The 19,654-nt window shown below is 57.2% G+C and overlaps 4 protein-coding genes across 5 annotated transcripts in view; 1 reads left to right on the top strand and 3 right to left on the bottom strand.

Moving 5' to 3' along the window:
- Nucleotides 1-283: 283 nt before the first annotated feature.
- On the bottom strand, nucleotides 284-3,734 carry GEMIN4 (gem nuclear organelle associated protein 4). The gene is made up of 2 exons (XM_084493404.1): nucleotides 3,703-3,734; nucleotides 284-3,604 (listed from the first exon to the last, which is right to left on the bottom strand). Exons 1-2 carry the CDS (start codon nucleotides 3,710-3,712, stop codon nucleotides 420-422), a joined length of 3,195 nt encoding a protein of 1,064 aa, XP_084349530.1. The 5' UTR covers nucleotides 3,713-3,734; the 3' UTR covers nucleotides 284-419.
- A 178-nt stretch (nucleotides 3,735-3,912) lies between these two features.
- Nucleotides 3,913-9,324, bottom strand: GLOD4 (glyoxalase domain containing 4). The gene is made up of 9 exons (XM_084493406.1): nucleotides 9,148-9,324; nucleotides 8,898-8,947; nucleotides 8,109-8,229; nucleotides 6,978-7,122; nucleotides 6,633-6,769; nucleotides 6,237-6,323; nucleotides 5,894-6,007; nucleotides 5,721-5,807; nucleotides 3,913-5,106 (listed from the first exon to the last, which is right to left on the bottom strand). Exons 1-9 carry the CDS (start codon nucleotides 9,235-9,237, stop codon nucleotides 5,041-5,043), a joined length of 897 nt encoding a protein of 298 aa, XP_084349532.1. The 5' UTR covers nucleotides 9,238-9,324; the 3' UTR covers nucleotides 3,913-5,040.
- MRM3 (mitochondrial rRNA methyltransferase 3) lies at nucleotides 9,304-11,275 on the top strand. The gene is made up of 4 exons (XM_084493405.1): nucleotides 9,304-9,515; nucleotides 9,592-9,836; nucleotides 10,245-10,412; nucleotides 10,548-11,275. Exons 1-4 carry the CDS (start codon nucleotides 9,319-9,321, stop codon nucleotides 11,111-11,113), a joined length of 1,176 nt encoding a protein of 391 aa, XP_084349531.1. The 5' UTR covers nucleotides 9,304-9,318; the 3' UTR covers nucleotides 11,114-11,275.
- A 1,838-nt stretch (nucleotides 11,276-13,113) lies between these two features.
- NXN (nucleoredoxin) overlaps nucleotides 13,114-19,654 on the bottom strand; it is a 52,171-nt gene continuing 45,630 nt past the window's right edge. For both annotated transcript variants that reach the window (XM_084493400.1, XM_084493401.1), the window contains exons 7-8: nucleotides 17,122-17,246; nucleotides 13,114-14,317 (exon numbers count right to left, since the gene is read on the bottom strand). In XM_084493400.1, the coding sequence (XP_084349526.1) occupies nucleotides 14,135-14,317; nucleotides 17,122-17,246 (308 nt within the window). In that variant the 3' untranslated portion in view covers nucleotides 13,114-14,134. The remainder of the gene's footprint in view (nucleotides 14,318-17,121; nucleotides 17,247-19,654) is intronic.

Here is a 19,654-nt window from a genome sequence, read left to right as displayed (position 1 = left end):
GTGCCAGAGGTACCTGCGGGTCCCGCAGAGCACTCGCCTGACTCGCTTTCCCCCCTCCGGCAGCGTGCAGCAAACACAACAACCTGCCCGCCACGAGGAGAAGGGCTGGCGGCAGGGGAGCCGCAGGGAAATGATTTCCCTGATGCTGCGAGGTCGGAGGCAGGACTGGCAGCAGTTGTGTTCGCAGCTATTCACACTGGGGAAAAAAAAAAAAGCTGCTCCCAGCCATCTTTGCATGGCCCCTTCGCTGCTTGGGTTAGGAGAGAACACAGCAGGGGGGAAATAGGTTCAAAAGAGAAAAACAGACAAGGTTTATTACGGATCTTACAGCTTTCCACATAGCAGGTCCCCTGTGGCAGGGCCGACGCTCAACCCTGTTGCCCTCAGCTCCTCGTGCCACCCCTGAGCGAAGGGGCTGCCTAGGCTCCCAGCTTGCTGAGCTTCTGCAGGAGGGTGCCGCGCAGCTCCTGGTCGCCGACGTTGTCCGTGATGGACTCCAAGAAGTGCCTCTCGTTGGCTCTCCGCAGCACGCTGCTGGGGGACTTGTCGGCGGAGCTGAACGCCTCGTACTGCGAGAGGATCTCCAAGGCCACCACCACCAGCGGCTCGCCGCACCCGCTGTCCGGCGGCAGCATGGCAGCGACGTGCAGGAGGTGGCAGAACATCTGGATGCAGACAAAGGCCACCTCCTCCGCCGGGCTCCTGGCCTCAGGGGGCTGCGAGGGCGACCCCGCGGGGCTCTTGATGGAGCTCAGCAGGTCCGTGAGGCTGCCGCAGTACAGCTGCACCACGTGGAGCCAGGCCTCTGCCGGCAGCCAGGAGGAACAGCTGGAGCTGCAGAGGAGCTGGAAGCCCCGCAGGAAGAGCACGGAGAGCTGGAGGGAGCGGGCAAACGGCCGGAGGTTGAGCAGGGGCATGTACTGCACGTACTCCAGCGTGTAGGGCACGTGCAACACTTGCCTCTCCAGCAGGTTTGTGACCACGTGCACGAGCCTCTTCCATTCGCTGTGGCTGCACCAAGGGAGGACCTGTACGAGGGCCACCAGGAAGCCTTTGCTGAAGAGATTCACTTCTTCAGGGTTGTCCACGTTGACCACGAGGAGCGTCAGCATCGTCTCCCTGAGCGCTGTGGACACGCAGCAACACTCCATCCACGCCAGGAGCCCGCTGCCCGGCCCATAGGCCGGCAAAGACTGGGATGTCCACTCGTCTTCGGGGAGCTTGCAGATCTCAAACAGCGTGGCTGGGACTTCGTTCTTAAAGTGGTCTCCGAAAAACTTCTTCAGACGGAGGCCGACGGTCCAGTCTAGTGACGCCACCTTCCTGTGAAGCCACGCCAGTGACTGGACCCACACCTCTGGGGAGGGAGCAGCTTCTGGTCTTACAGCCTCACAGAGCTGGCCTAGGGTGCTCAGCACCAGGTCTTTGGTCTCCAGTGAAGGGAAGGGCTGGTCCCTGGGCTGATGCCAGTACTTTGTGTAGCCATCTAGGAGCTTGCAGAGGCTGAGGAGAAGCGGGAACGGGTGGCAGGACTTGATCCAGTCCTCTTCTGGATAGGACGGTATCCCCAAAACTTTACTGAGGATCTGCAGGCTCAGCTCGGTTTGAGCGCAGTCTGATTTCAAATAGGGAAGGACAAAGGCTTTGGTCACCTCTGCAGGTGACACAAGTGGAGCAGCTGAGCTTGGCTGCATGAGAAAGGCCAGAAACTCGAGGAACTGCTCCTTCTCCCTTGCAGCAGAAAGCTTCTCCCATACTGCCTCCTTCAGGCACCGCACCACCAGGCTGCGTGGCCTGCCTGGATCGTCGTGTGTCTCCAGGAAGCTCAGCGCTGGGAGGGAGCAGAGGATTTGCGCAAGGAACTGGTGTGATCCTAGGTTGACAACGGCAAGACTACAAACCTGCTTCAGGGTGGCCTCAGGGTACAGCAGCGTGAGCCTGGCCACAGAAGCCACAGCCCTGGTAAGGCCTTCATCAGACACACTCTTTGTGATCTGGTTGAACGTCACATTGAGATCCTCCTGGAACCCCTCCACAACCACCTGCAAGTTCAGGGACAGACCTGCCCCCCCCCAAGATGCCAGGACGCCCGAGATCACTTGGTTTTTGTCAGGCAGTGAAAGCTCGCTGTAACACTCCACGATGGCTTTGGTTACTTGCATCTGCATCTCCCGGGCCTCCCTGTCTCGGCAGGACTTGGCAAAGTTCACCAGAGTCTGCAGCAATTTCAGAACTAGCTCTGGCTTCTGGAAGAGCTCCTTGTTTTTCACAAGGCAGTCAACCCAGCCCTTTGAAAAGACCCAGGCCTCTTCAGAAGCAAAAACGGAGCACATCTCCACGTGCCGGTGCAGCTTTTGCTCGATGATTGTCATGGCAACTGAAGACACAAGGCAGGTGTCTGAATCCTTGCTCTTCTGGCTGGTGCTGATCTCCCTGAGAAAGTCCTCGATGGTCTGTGGCAGCTCAATCGCTTTGTGCATCTCATCCTTACTCAGGCCTCCGTTCTCAGAGAAGCAAACCAGGTTCTTCCTGAAGGCAGTAAGAGCATCGAGGAGCCGGTAGCTCTCGTAGCAGGGATCCTCTGAGCTGCTCAGGATGCCCTGCAGCTCCTCTCCCCAGGCATGCAGCAAGCTGCAGAGAAAGTCCAAACCCACAAAGAGTTCCTCACGCGAGAGCTTGGCCAGGGACGAGAAGCTCACGCTTCTCTCAGCCTCTTTTACCTGTTCATCCAGCGCCCTGTGGTGGTACTGGCTTTCAGCGTCGCTGCTCCAGAGGCTGACCACCGAGCTGACCTTCTCCAGGTACTCCGTGACAGGGAGGGGGCTGCCCTCTGCTGCCAGCTCGGTGAATGCCGACAGCAGCTCCACCAGGTTGGCCAAGGCGCAGCACTTCACGCGGGGCTGGGCAATGCTCCTGTAGGTTTCCTTTAGCCCCTCTACCAGGACCATGAGCAGGCTGGCAGCAGCAGGAGAGCCACTCAGAGAGCCAGGGTCACCCTTGAACCTCTTCGGGGGCTGAAGACCATCGTCCGGAGAGGACTCACCCCCATGCTGATGCACGAGGGCGCTGAACGTAGAGACTGTTCTGTCTTCCTGCCCCTCCTCGTGTCTCATCATCTCCCACCAGACGTCCAGCAAGAACCTGATGTCCGACGGGGACGTCTCGCTCGCGACGTACTGCACCAAGCGCTGCAGCTCGTCGCGGCGCACGGCGTGGGGCAGCGCCAGCAGCAGCTGCACAAAATGCCGGGGCTCGCCAAGGGCCTTGACCAGCTCGAACAGGACGGTGTGGTTCACGTCGGGGATCATCCTGCCCACCGAGAAAAACGCATCTTCCCTCCACTCCTGGTCCAGCGAGGCGGCGGGGGGGGCAGGCAGCAGCACCTTGGCCCAGACGACGGCCACGGCTTCCTTCTTCCAGAGGCTGCCCTGCGGCGGGGAGGGGCAGCGGGCGCCGATCTCCTTCAGGGCGTCGGTGATGGGGGGTCCCACCAGCGCCCACTCGCCTTTGCGCAGCTCGCTCAGCGCCCGCGGCTGGACCAGCCTGGAGGCCAGCAGGAAGGCGCCGTGCAGGATGGCCATCTCCTCGCACACGCCCCAGGGCCCTGCGGAGACACGCGGCGCAAGGTTAACCGAGCCCCCCCCCGGGACCCCCGGGACCCCGAGCTCCCCCCCGGGATCCCCCCGTGTCCCCCTCTCCCACCTGGCTCCATGGCGGCGCGCTCCGAGGCCGGTTCAGGCGCCCCCCCCCCCCGGCGGCTGCCGGCCCGCAGCGGCTCCTGGCGGCTGGGAGGAGGCGCTGCTCGCCCCCCCCCCAAGGGATTTTGGGTTGCTTTAAGGCGTCGAGGCCGAATTTAGGGGAAAGCTGCCCTAAAAGGGCGCGGCGGGGGGCTGGAAGGACAGGAGGCGCAGCTTCGTCACGAATCACTTTTTATTCATGTAAAGGCCGACTGCACAGTTCAGGCTCAGCCTGATCAGGCTGTGGTTCAGCCAACTGCATCGAAAACATACCAAAAATCACATCGAGGGCTTTTCTCCCCCCTTTAAACTCATTTGCTACAGGCACTGTGTCTCAGTGATTGCTAATGCTGTTGATTTTTCCTGCTTTTTCCATGAAACTGAAGGCTTTCTCCAAGAAAAGTTAAAAGCTAGGCAGCACGCCCGAAATGCACTCTGTGGGTAATCCACCCCTGCACCCCCAATTCTTGTTCCACTAGGAAAAGCCGATTTCATTCTGATGAAATAACCCTTGGACTGTTATTTCCGAGGGTAATTCCACATCAAAGCTAATTACAAAACCATTATATACTTATTTTGAGCTGCCTGCTGGCACCCCGGCAGAACACACTTGATGGTTACACGCCTGGAACCCGAGATGCTCCGCATACGCAGGAGCCCAGAGCAACCTCGTGCAGCACAATCCCAGCGAGATCCACCACAGGCTTCTCGAGTGAATGCCTCACCTTGAAAGCTGGGGAACAGCTTGGCATGGAGCTGCTGTTTGTTTCAGACCAGCAGAGCCGCATGCTTCAACAAGATAATGGCTGTGCTCTCAGGGAGGCGTTCGCTCTGATGGCCAAAGTGCTCGAGTGGTCCACGAGCAGCCCCTCCCCTCACCTGGCACCTCACCACCAAAGCAGGGTCTTTGCAATGGCTGCCTGAAAGTCCCTGCCCTAAACCGCAAATCGGGACAGCTAAAGCTCATTAATTACAGAAGTGGATATTCTAATTAACCTAGCAAGCTCTTTTTCAAGTATAATCACACTAGAAATACGTAAGGTTCTCCTGATGGCTCCTGTTTGGAAGCCACATGCCCAACCTATTCCTTAATTTTCACCCATGTATGAAGGAGCACATGACATTTGCTTGAAAGGAGAGAGCAACAACAAGAGATACAAGCCTAAAACAAACAAAAAAAATGATGGGACATCACTGCGCCCTCCCACTGGAATGGGCAATGCAACACGTCACAGATGATCGGCGTTTTGCTCAGACAAAAACCAAGGCACGAATGACCAGCCAGTCCTGCCTCTTTCTCCAGCTAAGCAGACGCCTTCTTCTTCTTTTGCGCAGCAAACCACGAGTCACTCTTGTCTGCTTCCATGGCCTGCACAAAGAAAAGCACGAACATGTTCAGAACTGCAGCTGAGTCAGCCAAACACCTGGCTGCCCACACTCAGCCCTACAAAACCGGATTGATTGTGAGAAACTCTTAATCCAGGGGAAAGCCATTCTGATGGGGAAGCTATTTTGTGCATATACTAGCAATGAAAACGGGCACCGAAAACCAACGGCCTCTGCTGCTGCAAAAACAGATGATTTGGTAATACAGCAATAAAACAGGAAGAGTTTCGACACCTTCACACAGAGCTCATGCTCTACACCAGAGCCCTTCAGCAGAGCGTTCATCTGCACTGATGTTAGTGCCACAATTCACATTTTCCGTAATAACGTGCAGATGAGTGCTGCTGGCGAGTCCAACAGGACACACCACCACCAGCTGCCTTGACAGCAAGGCTGGAGAACTCTAGCTGCAATGCTGAAGTGAACTTTAAAAATTGTTTTGTTTTCCTTAGCAGGACAGCAGCCCGAGCTAAAGCACCATATCACTTGCTTCTCATAAAACTCCAAGTGGAACTAAAAGGAGCCTCCATGGAAAGAAAATTAGATTCTACAGGTGTCTATAATCAGGATGAAAATAAATGTCTGTCTATTACTTACATCATTTAACAGTTTGTCACCATTAGGATCCACCTTGGACAGATCTCTAAATGCCTCGTCTCCCACGAAACAGATTTCATGGCCATCCTAAACCAAATTTGACAGTAGATAAGTTAGAAGATTGGGACAGCGAAATTTGAATTGAGTTTATTATTATTTCCAGTACTACTCACAGGATCAGCCAAAATAATCACTTGCACTGTAGCTTTGCCGGGTGTGTCCAAGCTAACCAGAGGTGTTAAAATTTTCTGATTCTCCTTTTTCATCAGTGCTTCAATGTTGGGCAACTTAAACAGAAAGCAAACAACATCAACCCCACTCAGATGAAGCTCACATGAGTTCAGGTTGTTCTCATCTACAGTTTCCTGTTATATGCAACTTAATTGCATTCCCACCACCAGAAACATAAACCTAGTATCCGTTTTGTGCACACCTGAGATACTTTGCTAATACTAGAACTTCATCTCCCACTAGCTGGCTGGGTGACACTAAGGGTAAGGGAAGCACAATTACTACCTCTTCCTTTGCACAGGAAAAGGCAATCCGCCCAAACGCTGTCCCGTGATCCACTGCTCCTCCAACGGTCTTCAGCTCCAGCTTACACTGAAAGAAAACAAGAAAGCCTAACTTGCACGGATCTCCAGCTTTTCACTGTGGCAGACAATTTCATCACTGCCCATACAAGTATTTTCCCAATTTCTCATTTTCCAATGAGTCAGAATTACTCAGAGCAAACCCTAGCTTTCAGCTACAAAATGCAGTTATGAGCCCCAATGCTTTAATTTCAGTGCAAAGAGTTAAGTTCACAGTTGCTTTTATCTAGAGATTTTTTCCTTTAAGACTTTTTTTGCACAGAAGAAGAGATTCCTATGACACACGACTCAAATACTTGGAAAATTTTCCAGGACCAACCTGGTTATCCGCATAGCCTAGCAAGGCCCTTTGTTTTTCTTCATCCTTTTCATATATTTTCATCCCAAGCAAATCAGACCAGTAGCTAATGGACTTATGCAGATCAGAGACGCCCAAGGTTACCTTCAGCACAGGATCTGTGAGATTGCAATAACTGAGGCTTAGTTACAAACACATCGCAGCTGTAAACTTGCGGTTTTACATTCTTGAGAAGAAAAGTGACAGAGAAATAATACAAATACATCCTTGTTTCATAAAATGCCAGAGACAAATGCACAGCCAATTCTAATACCCCACTCACGGATCTCTTTAGAACACAAAGAAGAGCGAGTGTGTGCATCTCACCTTGCTTTAGCTGTTCCTTGTCTTCCAAGTAGAACTTGTAACCACCAGGCGCTTCAGTTTCAAAAACACCAGCTGTGACTTCCTTGAGGGGCCACCCCATCTCCTTCGCATTGCTCACAGCCTGGCTGGACACAAGGGTTATGCCCTGCCAAGCACAGAACAGACATGCACAATTCCCTGGAGCAACAATGGCCAAGAAGCCACCACTTGCCCAGCCGCACTAACACTGCGCCTCCCCGTCACATGCATCTGTGGGGAGAACTCTCTCTGTATCACTTTCATTCTCCAGGCACCGTTGGCCACAATGGTTGCTCCAACCTGTGCTTGTGGTCAAGGAGATCTGACCATTGCAGGCAGGGTGCATGGTGCAGAAGTCCTGCCTTTCAGTAGCCTGCCTCTACAAATGACCAGGAACAAAATGGATTACTTTCTACTGCACAATCTCCTGAGAAGCAGATATCTCACTCCTAGAAAATAAACTTATTCTAAGCTTGCACCTCCCATAGATGTGGAATGCATTACTCTGCCCCTCTTTCACGACAAAGGGAAACGTAAAGGAAAAGGAATTTAAAAGTCTGAGTCAATGCATTGTACAGAAAAAAAAAGCAAGTTCCTAACTGTTCTATCAGATTGGGCAGATATTTGTTGTTCACTGCCTGTTTCTTAACAGCTTTCAAACTGGGGAAAGAATATTAGCTCAGGGGAAGCAGTAAGCAAACACACTACAAATTTTTGTAGAAGAAATGAGATCTTTGCTGGCTATCAGCTAGTAAAAAAAATAAATAATAATAATAAACACAAATAACAAATAGAAGTGTGTTCTTCTACAGCAAGATCCTCCTTAGTGAATAATTTCAGGTTGGATCTGTCAGCAAACATCAGCTGTCCTAAGCACAGCAACTACAAATTGGGAAGTGCTCAAGGAAGCCTTTCCTGGACCCTAAGGGAACATAAAGCTGCTCTACTTTTTGCTCTTCCAGCTTGGAGACAGCTACAAAAGCAAGAATAAAAAGTGTCAAACTGTATTAATAAAAAAAAAAAAAAAGACATCTTTACAAGCTATATACAGAAGAGACTCCTAAACAAAAAGCTTATCAAAAGGACAGAGATTTTGCTAACTTTAGCACTTACCAAGAAGTCATTGCCAAGGCGATATTCTCCAATACCGTAGTTGTAAGTCAATTCTGCAACAAAGTGATTGTCTTCTGGCCCATAGCCCACCATTGTTTTGCTCCATTTTCCATCATAAGGGCTAGAACATCCACATTTATTTTTAGTGAATACGAGAAATAAATACCAAGAGTTGCAAGCATTGATGTTTCGACAAAGAACTGCATCTCTAAAACAAAGGGCACAGCCAACCTGCTGCCCCCCTCATTAAGCGAGCAGGAGGTGACGCTTTGCTGAGTTCATGGGGCAGCTCGTGGCGACCCCGCAGCACACAGCGGGCACCTTCCCACCCTCGGGAGTTGTGCTCTTAGGCTGCCACTCCTGATCGGGCGACAGAGCCAGGTCTGCCCACTAACACCTCACACACTGCTCGTGCCTCAGCTGGCGTGACGGGAGCACAGAGCAGGAAAAGAAAGCAGTGACAGGCTGCGAGAGCGCTGTCAGCCACGGGAAGGGGGCTGACAGGGAGGATTTTTCACTCAAGCCTTGTGTCTATGAGGCAGTAGATAATACGGTGTAATTCTGAGGGGAAGTTGAGGGATCATTTTATGCTGGAGGGATGTAATATAGCAATATTCGTGTTCCAATGTGAACTCCACACCTACCCACAAAGCAGCACTGCCCATCCCAAGGGAATAACTTTATAAAACCCCCCAAACTCACACAAAAAGCACTGATACGTGCCCAGCCACGACAGACAGCGGGTTTACGAGAAACAAGCGCTCAGCGCGGGGGGCGCGCGGCACTCACCCGTTGCAGCTCGCCTTGCAGCCCTCCTCGAACTCCTCGTGCCTCAGAACCTGGCCGGGAGGAAACCAAAACAAGTGAAGGCGGGAAGGAGAAAACAGGGCTGCGAGGAGACAAACCGAGGAGAAAACGAGGAGAAAAAGAGGAGAAAACGAGGAGAAACCGGGGCTGAGCCCGGGGTGCCGCGGTCCCGTCCTCCCCTCAGGGGCCGCTCCCCTCAGGGCCCTTCCCGCCCGCATTGCCCCGCGCTCACGCTCATGCCCAGCAGCTGGCGGTAGAAGCGCGCTGTGCGCGGGCGGTCGCCCACTTTGAAGACGAAGTGCAGAGCCCGCCGCATCCCCATGGCCCCGCTGCCGCCTCCTCCTGACTCCCCCCGATGCCGTCAGCAGGCGCAGAGCTGACGAGAGGGAGGCGGCGCCGCGAGATGGCGGCGCTGGGGATGGGGCTCGGCGGGCGGCGCTGGGTGCGGGCGCTGAGGAGGAGCCCGGTGCGGGTCCTGCCGCCGCCTCAGGAGCCGGCTGAGGAGCCGCGGAGCCCCGTGGGGCCGCCCGCTGTGGAGCGGAGCTCGGCCGGGCCGGGGCTGTGGTACGAGAAGGTGGCGCCCGGTGACGGGAGGCTGCGGTGAGGCGAAGCCCGCGGGCAGCCGGGTCCCCGCCGCCGGGCTCCCGTGGTGATTTTTTTTCTCTCTCTTCCTCAGAAAAGTGGTGACCGTCGCCAAGTCGCGGAGCTTTCGGGACCGGCACGGGAAGGTGCTGCTGGAGGGGCTGAGGCTCGTCAGGGACGCGCTGGAGGCCGGGGCCGTGCCCTGCAGTTTGTTCTTCAGCGCCGCCGGGCTCCTGAGGGAGCTGCCCCAGGAGCGGCTGAAGGGAGCCAGCCTGGTGAAGGTGAAGTTTGAGGAGATTAAGAGCTGGTCCGACCTCGTAACGCCACAGGGGGTTATAGGTAAGATTCCCTAAGAACAATCACCACAGCACTCAAAGGGAAACTTATCCAGCGCTTCATGAGGGGATGGTGGCAATCCCTGCACCAGCAGCTCCTAGGCAGGCTGGCACGGTGTCACGAGTGGCGTGATGTGAGAGCTCTCTTCTTTTTGGCCTGCTGTGATAACTATGAAAGTGGCTGATAGACTCAGTGGAGGTTGCTAACGCTCATTTTTAACAGCACTGTGCTCACGCTCCACTGGGAAATGGTGCTTACTGTGAAGTGACAATCTCCTCACAAACTTCCTTTAAGCAGCGTTTTTCCTAAGGCTTTCTCTAGCACATCTTCAGGGAAACCTGGGTCAGCTAAGACACAGCCCTCTCCTCGGAGCGTATTACCCAGAAGCTCATCAGCATTTTGTCTCCTCAGGGATCTTTTCCAAGCCTGACCCCACCAAGATGTCCTACCCCGCTGCCCAGCTCGCCAGCTCGGTGCCCATGGTCCTCATCTGCGACAACATCCGGGATCCAGGAAACCTGGGCACGGTCCTGAGGTCTGCAGCTGGAGCAGGGTGTGAAAAAGTGCTGCTCACCAAAGGTAAGAGCCTTTCTCTGGGGGGAAAAAAAGCTTAGTTTGACAAATCAGGGATAGGGCAGGTGCTTAAAGTGCTCAGCAGTTACTGAGTCTTTGTCAGAGGTGCTGCACCGTCACTTTTCCTTCCCTCTGTCTCAGGGTGTGTGGATCCGTGGGAGCCAAAGGTGCTTCGTGCAGGCATGGGAGCTCACTTTCGCATTCCCATCGTTGCCAACCTGGACTGGGAATCTGTCCCCAGCAACCTCCCTGCCGCCGTCCAGGTCTGCGTGGCCGACCACAAAGACCCGGGCGCTCAGGCTGAGGCAGAGCCCGTGTCACAGGGAGCTGGCAGGCCCGGCTCCGCTTCTGGCAACCCGAAGACTCCTGTAAAATCTAAACCCAGGGCTGCTCCTCCTGAACATGAGGACGGGGAAGGAATGGCAGGCGGCTGCACCCCCGAGCTCACCACACGGTATTACTACGAGAGCTGGATCCAGGCTCCAGCGGCGGTAGTGGTTGGCGGAGAGACCCACGGCCTGAGCCCGGGCGCACTTCACCTGGCAGCCAGCACGGGTGGGAAGAGACTGGTGATCCCCATGGTGCCTGGCGTGGACAGCCTCAACTCCGCCGTAGCTGCTGCCATCGTGCTGTTTGAAGGGAGGAGGCAGTTGCTGCAGAGGAACAAGCAGGAGGACAAAAGGCAGAAGGTCCCTGTAGGGGGCTGAACCGCTGAGACTTGGGTGCTGGAGCAGCATCTTTTCCTTTTGGCACTCCCCAGAGGAGGTAATAAAATAGCAGCTTGGTCTGTTTGCTTTGTAATAAATGAGTAAATTACGTCAATAAATAGCTTTGGCAGAGGGGGAGCCAGCCCCACTTGCTCCGTGCGAGTTCAAGTGAAATGTGAGCAGATTTGGGGCCCTGTCTTACCTCTCTGTGTGCTGAGGGCAGGATGAGAGCTTGCCCTGTGCCTCCCCAGGGTGGCAGAGGGGTCAGAGCTGCGCTCCCACCAGCCCCACACAGCTCCATCAGTGCCGGGATGCTGCTCCTCTCACCACCTCTGCACCGTGCCCACCGGTGCTCCACTGCTTGTCAGGGGGCAGCAGGGCTGGCTGCAGCTGCTGTTTTGGGGTCAGAAAGGCTGCGTGGCTGCCACCAGAGCAGATCCTGCCCATACTTACCCAAAGCCCGTGCCCTAACCGGTGCCAGGAGCTGTGCACCGAGCCGCAGGGTGTCTGAGCTCCAGCACTGGTGCCGCTGCCGGGAGGTGGCAGTGTCTGGCCCCACGCAGCTGCCTCAGCGTGGATGAATTATGAATGAGGGACGGGAAGGGTGGGAAGGGGCAGCTGCGGGCACTGCTGTGAGCGTCCCTTGGAGGGGAACGAGGGTCGGGGTGCTGGGAAGGAGCCCCTGTGACCCCCTCACGGGTGCAGGAGCGGGGGCTCCCCCCTGGGCTCCACTGACAGCTGCACGCCGATGGACGGCTCCTGTGGCAGTGCTGGCTGCCGCCTGTCCTGCTGTGCGTTGAGAAAAGCCTCTGCACTGGCTGTGAGCTGCACAATGAGCTGGCTCTGCTGGCTGCAGTTTCCCGTTACCACGCTGAAATCATCGATGGCGGCTGCTCGAGAGACCCGCCGAGATTCAGCCTCCTCAAGCCCAAACCCTGGTAGCTGAGGGGCTGAGCAGGCATTAGCTCCAGACTGAAACCGCTCCAGCCCACCAATTTCATCTCCAGAGACCGGTTCCAGTTCTCTTCCCATCAAACTGACCCCAGATGACCCAGTTCTCAGGCGGAAAATTGCTGCTTCGCTCCAGCAGCTACCAGAGCAGCTGCGGCGGCGCTGCCCATCTGCGCTCACGGCCTCTCTGGGAGCCCCAACCACAATGTCCAGAAGGGAGCGAGCATGGGTTGGGTGCTCCCTGCCCAAAAAAATAAATAAATCAGCTGCTGCCATGTGACCAAACAGTGCAGACAGCGCGGTGCTGCTGCCAGCCTCAACCCACAAACACACCGAGATTGCCCGCAGAGCAGCAGCAGCCCGCGGCACACACAGCGCAAGGTGGCAGCGGGGGCTGGAGGCCGCTCTGCTGTGCACAGCGCGAGGCAGAAACAGCTCCGCATGCTCCCTTAACCCCGAGGTGGACGGCGTTCCTCAAAAATCCCCGCCAACAGGCGAGGGAATTGGAGTTAATTCATCCTGTCAGCTCGGCCCCACTGTTGCCATTGCGCTCACCCCGGCTCCTGCCTGCGGCTCGGCCCCACGCGGCCTCCCTGAGCTCTCCCTGCGCCACCAGGGGCTGCTGCTTCCTGAGCGCCCACGAGTTCATCACCGAACGCAAGAACCTGAAACACACAGCACGGTTTATCCGATCCCTGCCCTTCCGCACCGCCTGCCTTCCCCAGCTCCTGCCGGGGCGGGTCGCGCTGTACGGGCGATAAAAGGGCAGAGGCTGCGGGCCTGCCACTGCTGACAAACGAGCTGAAAGGAAACGCGCCGCTCGCACAACGGCCGCCATTCAGCACGGCTCCGGGACGCCGCCCTGCCGCGGGACACCGAGGGGAGCGGTCCTGGGGGGCCAGGAGGCTGCACCCCCCTCCCCGTGCCTCTGGAGCAGCGGCTCACGGGGGCACGGAGGAGGCAGCGGCCTCGAGCGAAGGGCAGGTCCCTTGTGCCGGGCACCCCGCCCTCACCCCCACAGCAGGACGCGGCAGTCGGCACCTCGGAGGTCTCGGTTATTAGCTCGGTTTTATTACAAAGTTCCAATCACCATGTACAGTTTTTACAATGTCACTTTTCAGGGGGCTGTGCTGCTAGGGACTGGGGAGGGATTTTTTTTTTTTTGGTGTTTTTCTTTTTTCTTTCTTTTTTTTCTTTTTTTTTTTTTTTTTAAAGAACAGCACCATTAATGTCAGGTTTGGGACACGCCTACGAAAAAACAGCTCAATCGACTAACATAGAGGGGCAGACAATTCATACCAGAGAGAAGGAGCGAGAGGGAGAGGGGACAGGGAGAGCACAAAGGGGAGACCACGGGGAGGCAAGGGCAGCCTGGTGGGGTTTCTCCTCCTGGCCCAGGGCAGGAGGGGGACATCCGTGTGCCACGGAGGGGTGGACTCCCCCTGACGCGCGTGGCCAACGCTTCGTAAGGCTGTCGGTGTGCGGGGTGGGAGTGGGAAAGCTACCCAGGAGGTTCTCACCCCGAGGAGGAAAAGCTCGGCTGCACTGCGGTCTTTCAGAGGTTGTCAGCAGTTAAGACTTTGTCTTGGCCTCGTCAGGGCACCGTTACGTGAGCGGGAAGGAAAAGGGGGGCCAGGGACAATTTCCTTATTGCTTCCTTAAAGTAATTTAGTCAGCAGAGATCGTAGGAAAGGAAAGAAGTGGGAGAAGGAGAAGAAAAGAGCCCCGAGAACCCCATCCACTGCCTGATGCATATGTTGGGAAGAACACCATGCAAAAAAAGATTTGCCTGCTAGCTAGTGCCGTGTATAAAATAAGGATACGGTAACAGTTCTGGCCTGGTTATTAGAGAATATATCACCATGAAGCACAAGCGAAGTCTCCAAACGCCAACGACTCCCTGCTGAAAGTGCATCTCAAGGAGTTTGCTTAGGAGAAGGATTCACTGCGTAGAACAAGGCACCACAAGAAGGTTGGATACTGGGTCGGGCGTGAGAACACGCTGGAGAATCCATGAGCGGCAGAAGAGAGACCTAGTTTTAAATAACGTCTGTGGGCACAGAACCCCCCTTAGATGGGCTCGGGTTTTAGCTTGTCTGCTAGAAAGTCGCTGACGAAGGCTTCCACGATCTCCGGCGTGATCTCCTCCACATCCATCACGTACTTGGCCCTGGCCGACATGTCCAGGATGGTGAGCAGCGGCGCGGCCTCGGGCAGGTTGGTGTAATCCCGCAGGGAGTCGGTCATGTCGTCCTGGGGGCCAAAACGAGAGGCAGAGAGGAGCCATCAGCGGAGAGGCACCGGTCCCCTCAGCCACCCTGATCCCTGCCACTGCCCAGAAAATGAACCCACAATCGCCCAGTGCTGTTTCTCACCCCTCTCTGGCCCCTTTCCTCCCCTCCTTTAGGCACCCCCTCACCCTCAGCCCCCCGCTGGCTGCCAGACCCCGACTCCAGAGGAGCCAGGGGCCACCACGGCCCCTGCCTCACCCCTCCCAGCAGCCCGCACAGGGCCTCGAGCGTGCAGGTGGGGCAAATCAGGAAACGGGAACAAAAACGCTGGGTTTGAGCCAACTGCGGGACTCCAAAAGCAGACCCATGAGGTCTGAGGGCACAAAGGACGGAGCACACCTGAGCAACGCAGTCAGCACCGGCTGCCTTCACTGCAGCCACACAAATTGCAGCTCTCAACAAAGGGAAAAAACTCATTTGTCACCGCCGGGGCTGTGGAATTCAATCGCCAGCCCTGGGGTGATTCATCTCCCGCAGCTGACACTGACCGCGGCGGGGAGACGCTGGGAGGAATGGGGTCGACCCCACAACGCGTGGCATTCGGAACCGGGCATTTTTCCGAGCTGTTTTCCAACAGCAGCAATGGAAATAAAACGAATCCAGAGGCAGCTGGTGGCTCTGCAGCGCGAGGCGGTGGCCGGCAGGGTGGTTCCTATCGCGCCTCCCCTTCTACTGCAGGGGTTTCTGGCGCAGGACCACGTGGCGGGGAAGGGAGAGCAGGGCCGGGCCTGGGACCTCGGTGCTGGGGCACTCGGCCGCCCCCGAACGCTTCCCACCTCTGGGGCCAGCCCGGAGCAGAGGTGTTGGGACGCCTTGCCCTTGATTTGATCGCTGCAAAGCAACTGAAATGTTTTAATCAATGCAAAACCGGCCCAGAAGGTGCTGAGAGAGGAATGGGAGGCGCCTGCTCCGGCCGTGGCCGGGCTGCTTTGTGCGCTGAGGCCGGCGGAGACCCGGGGCCAGCAGCCAGGGCTATTGAGGTGACGGATGAATGGGACGTGCCGGATGCTCCCCATTCTTCGTCCCCGCTGCCACAGGGACGTCAGGAGCCGCATGAATAGCAGCAATGTTTCAGCTGCAGCCAGCGAGCGGGAGGAAAACGCTTCACAGGCTCTTGGGGGTGGGGGGGGGAAGGTCCCGGGACCCTCCCAAAGCAGCCTTCCCAACAAGGGGCTTATTCAGGGGCATGGGGCCGAGCCGGGATGCTCGGAGACCCGTCACGGGAGTGGGAACGCCCGGGTGGAGGGGGCCGAAGGGGCTGCGGGCGGCAGCGGTGGGGGCTCACCTCGCGGGGGGAGCCTGGGTGCGGCGTCGCAGCCCCTTTGTGCTCCGGGTGGCTGCGGGGAGTGCTCGCACTGCGGCGGTGACGTGAGCGGAGGCCGGCCGTGCGCGGCGGGCGAGCAGGCGCACAGCAGCTCAGCGGCTCCCACCTGCCTGGATGCCGCAGGAGGGGAGCCAGGAGCCTTCTAGAGCCTTGCACAAAGCCTTTCGAGTGCTCAAGGCTGCAGCAGGGCAAAGGGCTGCACGGGAGACAAGAGCAGCCCGTTCCCCCGAAGACCAACGGCAGACCCGCACATCAATACATGCACATCGTGACCACCAACCCAGCAGCGTGGTGGCTCAGCACGCTCCTCGTTCCACACGGGGACAGGCCCGAGAGGAGGGAGCACTGCCACAAAACACCCAGCACCACAGTAGCCAAGCCCCAGGGCCTGCAGTTCTGCTCTCTGGGCAGCCCCTGGCCGTTCCCACAGGCAGTTTTGTCTGCTATCAGGCACAGAAACCAGCCCAGCCCACGGGATGGGGGCTGCCTCCCGCTGCAGCCTGTCCTCTGCTGGTATAGCAGGTGGGCACCAGCACGCTGCAGGATGCCCAAACCCGCCACGGGCCAGGCTCCCCCACACCCAGGGGCCACCCCATCAGCCAGGCGAGTGCACCCTGAGGTCCCTCCTCCTCCTCACCGGCCAGCCGGGATGAGGAAACCCCTCTCCAGCAACCCGGGAGGGCTCTGCCCTGGCAGCCTCTCCCCCTCCAGGCAGCCCGGGATGAGCCTGGCCCAGCTCCCAGCAGAGCCCACGCCGCCGGCTCGCGCTGGCACCGCCGCGCTGACTTTGGGCAGCTGCCAACCCATTAGGGAAGAGGCTGGAGTGCCGGTCCCTTCCCGCTGCTCGGGGTGGCAAGAAAAGCAGCAGCACGGCAGCGAGGAGGGAAGCACGGCGGGGCCGATTTGGCCACCAGCATGGACTGAAGGCAGAGCCCAGCCAGGTTTCCTGCCCGCGCAGCCAGCGCACGGAGCCCGGTATTTGAAGCGGCCACACGGGGCTGGGAGCCACAGCGTGGGAGCTCGCTGCTCCTTCCTGCCTCCCAGGGCCTGTCCCTGCCTGTCCCTGCCGGTGTTGAGGCTTTTCTGCCTCTGAACAAGCACAGGAGTCAAAGTGCTGAGGGTGATCCACAGCAAAACCTGGGGAAGAGCCCCTCAGCTGCTTTAGTCCAGCACAGGCTGCACAGGGACTGAGCCAGGACTCAGCTCCAGCTTTGTTCCACGTCCCCAGCTGGCTGCAGTGGCTCCATGCCTCAGTTTACCCGCCTGGAGAGCAGGGACACCACCACCCAACCCAGCTCGGACCTGGCGGGAAGCACAGCAAGACTCCAGCCCAGCAGCTACCGAGAGGCCTGGCTCGGCAGCACAACTGCCAGAGTTTGCCCCAACGGGGCAGGACGCAGCCCCGTGCTCGCAGGGAGCTCTCACGCTCTCCTCCCGCTTACCTCGCCTGCCACAAAGAAGAGCAACGGTGCCTCCTCGTCTTTGGCTTTGTACTTGGCAATGATTTTTTCAGCTATGGGCTGGATCAGTTGTTTCGCTGCCTCCGACTCTCCGTCGTCCTCCGAATCTGCAGGGCACAGCCGCGGGGAGACGAAACAAAAGAGAGGACACAAAGAGGAGGTTAGGATCAAACGGATGCGAACAGGCCGGGGCGCAGGCAGCTCCATCCCATAGCAGCACCACGGAGGAAACAGGAGCCCGAATGCGCAGCGCCAACTTCAAAGCCAAGAGGCTGTGTAGCAATTAGGGAGCCGCTGAAATGCGCTTTTCATGTGAGACAGGGCAACATGTCACAGAGGAGCAGCTCCTGCTCCCAAATATTTTACCGCTCGCTCCCCTGGTGCTGCTGCTGGTGAAGCACGGGGACAAACAGGCGCAGAAATAAAAATAAAGAAGCTGGGCCGCAGCTTGAAAAGCATCGGGATGTTTTGAAGACCAAACGAACGAGCTGATCTGAGGCTGCCTGCCACCCCTGCCCGCCACCCACCATCTCTCCACCTTGGGACTGCTGCTCGGCGGCTTTGCTGCTCGAGCCTCCGCGGCGGCAGCTCTGTGAAGGCAGCTTTGATTTGACAGAGGTAGAGTAGAAAGAGATGGAAACATCAATCAAACGCCAGCCACCACTGAAGTTCAAATACCGAGTCGGGAAGAGGAGAGACAGCGTCCTTGAACAGCACCTAGATGAAACGATTTCAATTTGGGGACAACTTTGAGCATTAAAAAAAATATATAAAAATAATAATAAAAAGCAAGGAAAGGGCTCCCGGTCCCCTGGCAGCGTGCAGCTTGTGTGGGCCTCGATGGATCCAGCCGGCAGGCGCTGCCAACCAGCACAGCTCTGCCTGAGCTTCCCTCTCTGGAGAAGGGGATGCCGAGGACACCGCCCGCTGCCTCCTGGGGTCTGTCCTGCGTGGGTGACAGTGATAAATGCGCGGAGCCGTGGGCTTTATGCAGTGATTGATTTTTCTGCTAACAAATGCTGCTGGCTGCACTCCAGGCAAGCCCTCATCATTCTGGCTAACCTAGCCCCAAACTGTCCCGCGGCGGACGCACATCGCTGGTGATTTATTCCTGCCCGATGCTCGCCGAGCCTGCTGACACAGCCCCGACCTCACACGCGCTGCGCTCGGCGCATCCCAGCTCCCTCCCCAGGGCTTTGGGCTGCTGGGGGTGCTGCTGCCTGCAAAAGCTGGGTCCAGGCTACCCAGGCACCATCTGACCTTGGGCTTATGGCCTTAAAGCTCAGGTAGAAAACTGGCACAAAGGAGTGAGCTCCAAATGGAGCCTCCAGCCCCACGTCCCCAGTGCCTTGGTGCTGCACCACCTCTGTCTGCCTGAGCACAGCGGCTTCCACCCGGGCTGAGCATCCTCTCAGAGCCAAGCGAGAGCTACTCTAGAGCCCTCTCCCAACAAGCTGTTTGCAGAAAGGTGATAGAAAAACTTCGCTCAGAGCAAGCCGAAAATAACCCCTCCCTTCCAGAGGCCTGCAGCCCCCATCAATCACACTCAGCGTGGCGAGCCAGTCCTCCCAGCTTGAGGAGAGTATTTTTGGCTCTGCGCTCGCATCCCCTGCTGGGTTCTACTGAATAAATAATCAGGGTCAAAAGGAAATCTGAAAGGGAAGATGGGAAAGAGTAAGAGCCACGTTATAAACGCTGCAGAAAAAGGTTTTTTTTTTGCTAACAAAGGGTGTGTGAGGAAGCAGGACAAGCCCTGCCCGTGTCCCAGCAGCCCCCGCATCCCGGTGGGCAGGCTCAGGGGGATGCAGGCTCTGCAGCAAACCCCAGCGCGCTCTGCACAGCGTTCTAGGGACGGACACGCTCTGAAAATCAGGGAAATTGCAGCTTCTTGTTGAGCGCCCGGAGCTCCCTTGCCGGCCGGGCCGCTGTGCCTGGAGCACACGCCATCAAAGCCAAAGCGCTGGCGGGATTTCACCAGCTGCTGCTGGAGGGAAGGGGCCGGGACAGCCCAGCTGTGCTCCAGATGAGCTCCAGGCCCGCTTCCAACCACGGCTGAGCTTCATGGGTGGGTTAGCAGTGGCAGAGGGACACCAGCTTTCAAGGGGGAAGCCTGCTCTGTCCTGCAGCCAGCTCCCCACGGAGAGGGGATACCCAAAGAAGCAGCAGAGCCAGCAAGCCACCCTCTGCCACGGCCTCACTCAGCCCAGGGATTCGAGCCCTGAGCTGTGGTTTCCAGCACAGAGCTGCAGTCCCTCCTGGAGGCACCTCCCAGCCCATCCCCTGCCTCCTCCGAAACATCCCCTGAGCCTGAGGTCTCAGCTCCAGGAAAGGCCCTCCTCATCCTGACCACCACCAGCGTATTTCCAGCGCTCTCCAGCACTGCTTAGCGATCCCACCACAGCCACCACCAAAGCATCTTCCGTGACAGCTCCTCTCCGCTGCAAATTGCTGCTCCACCACATCCCTCAACACTGAGGGCTGGAGCTGCAGGAGAATTACGGACACCAGGCTGTGC

This window comes from Aythya ferina (genome assembly GCF_964211825.1).
Source record: "Aythya ferina genome assembly, chromosome: 19".
NCBI classification, from domain to species: Eukaryota; Metazoa; Chordata; class Aves; order Anseriformes; family Anatidae; genus Aythya; species Aythya ferina.
Note: the sequence above shows the minus strand (reverse complement) of the source record. Positions and strands in the feature narration are given on the sequence as shown.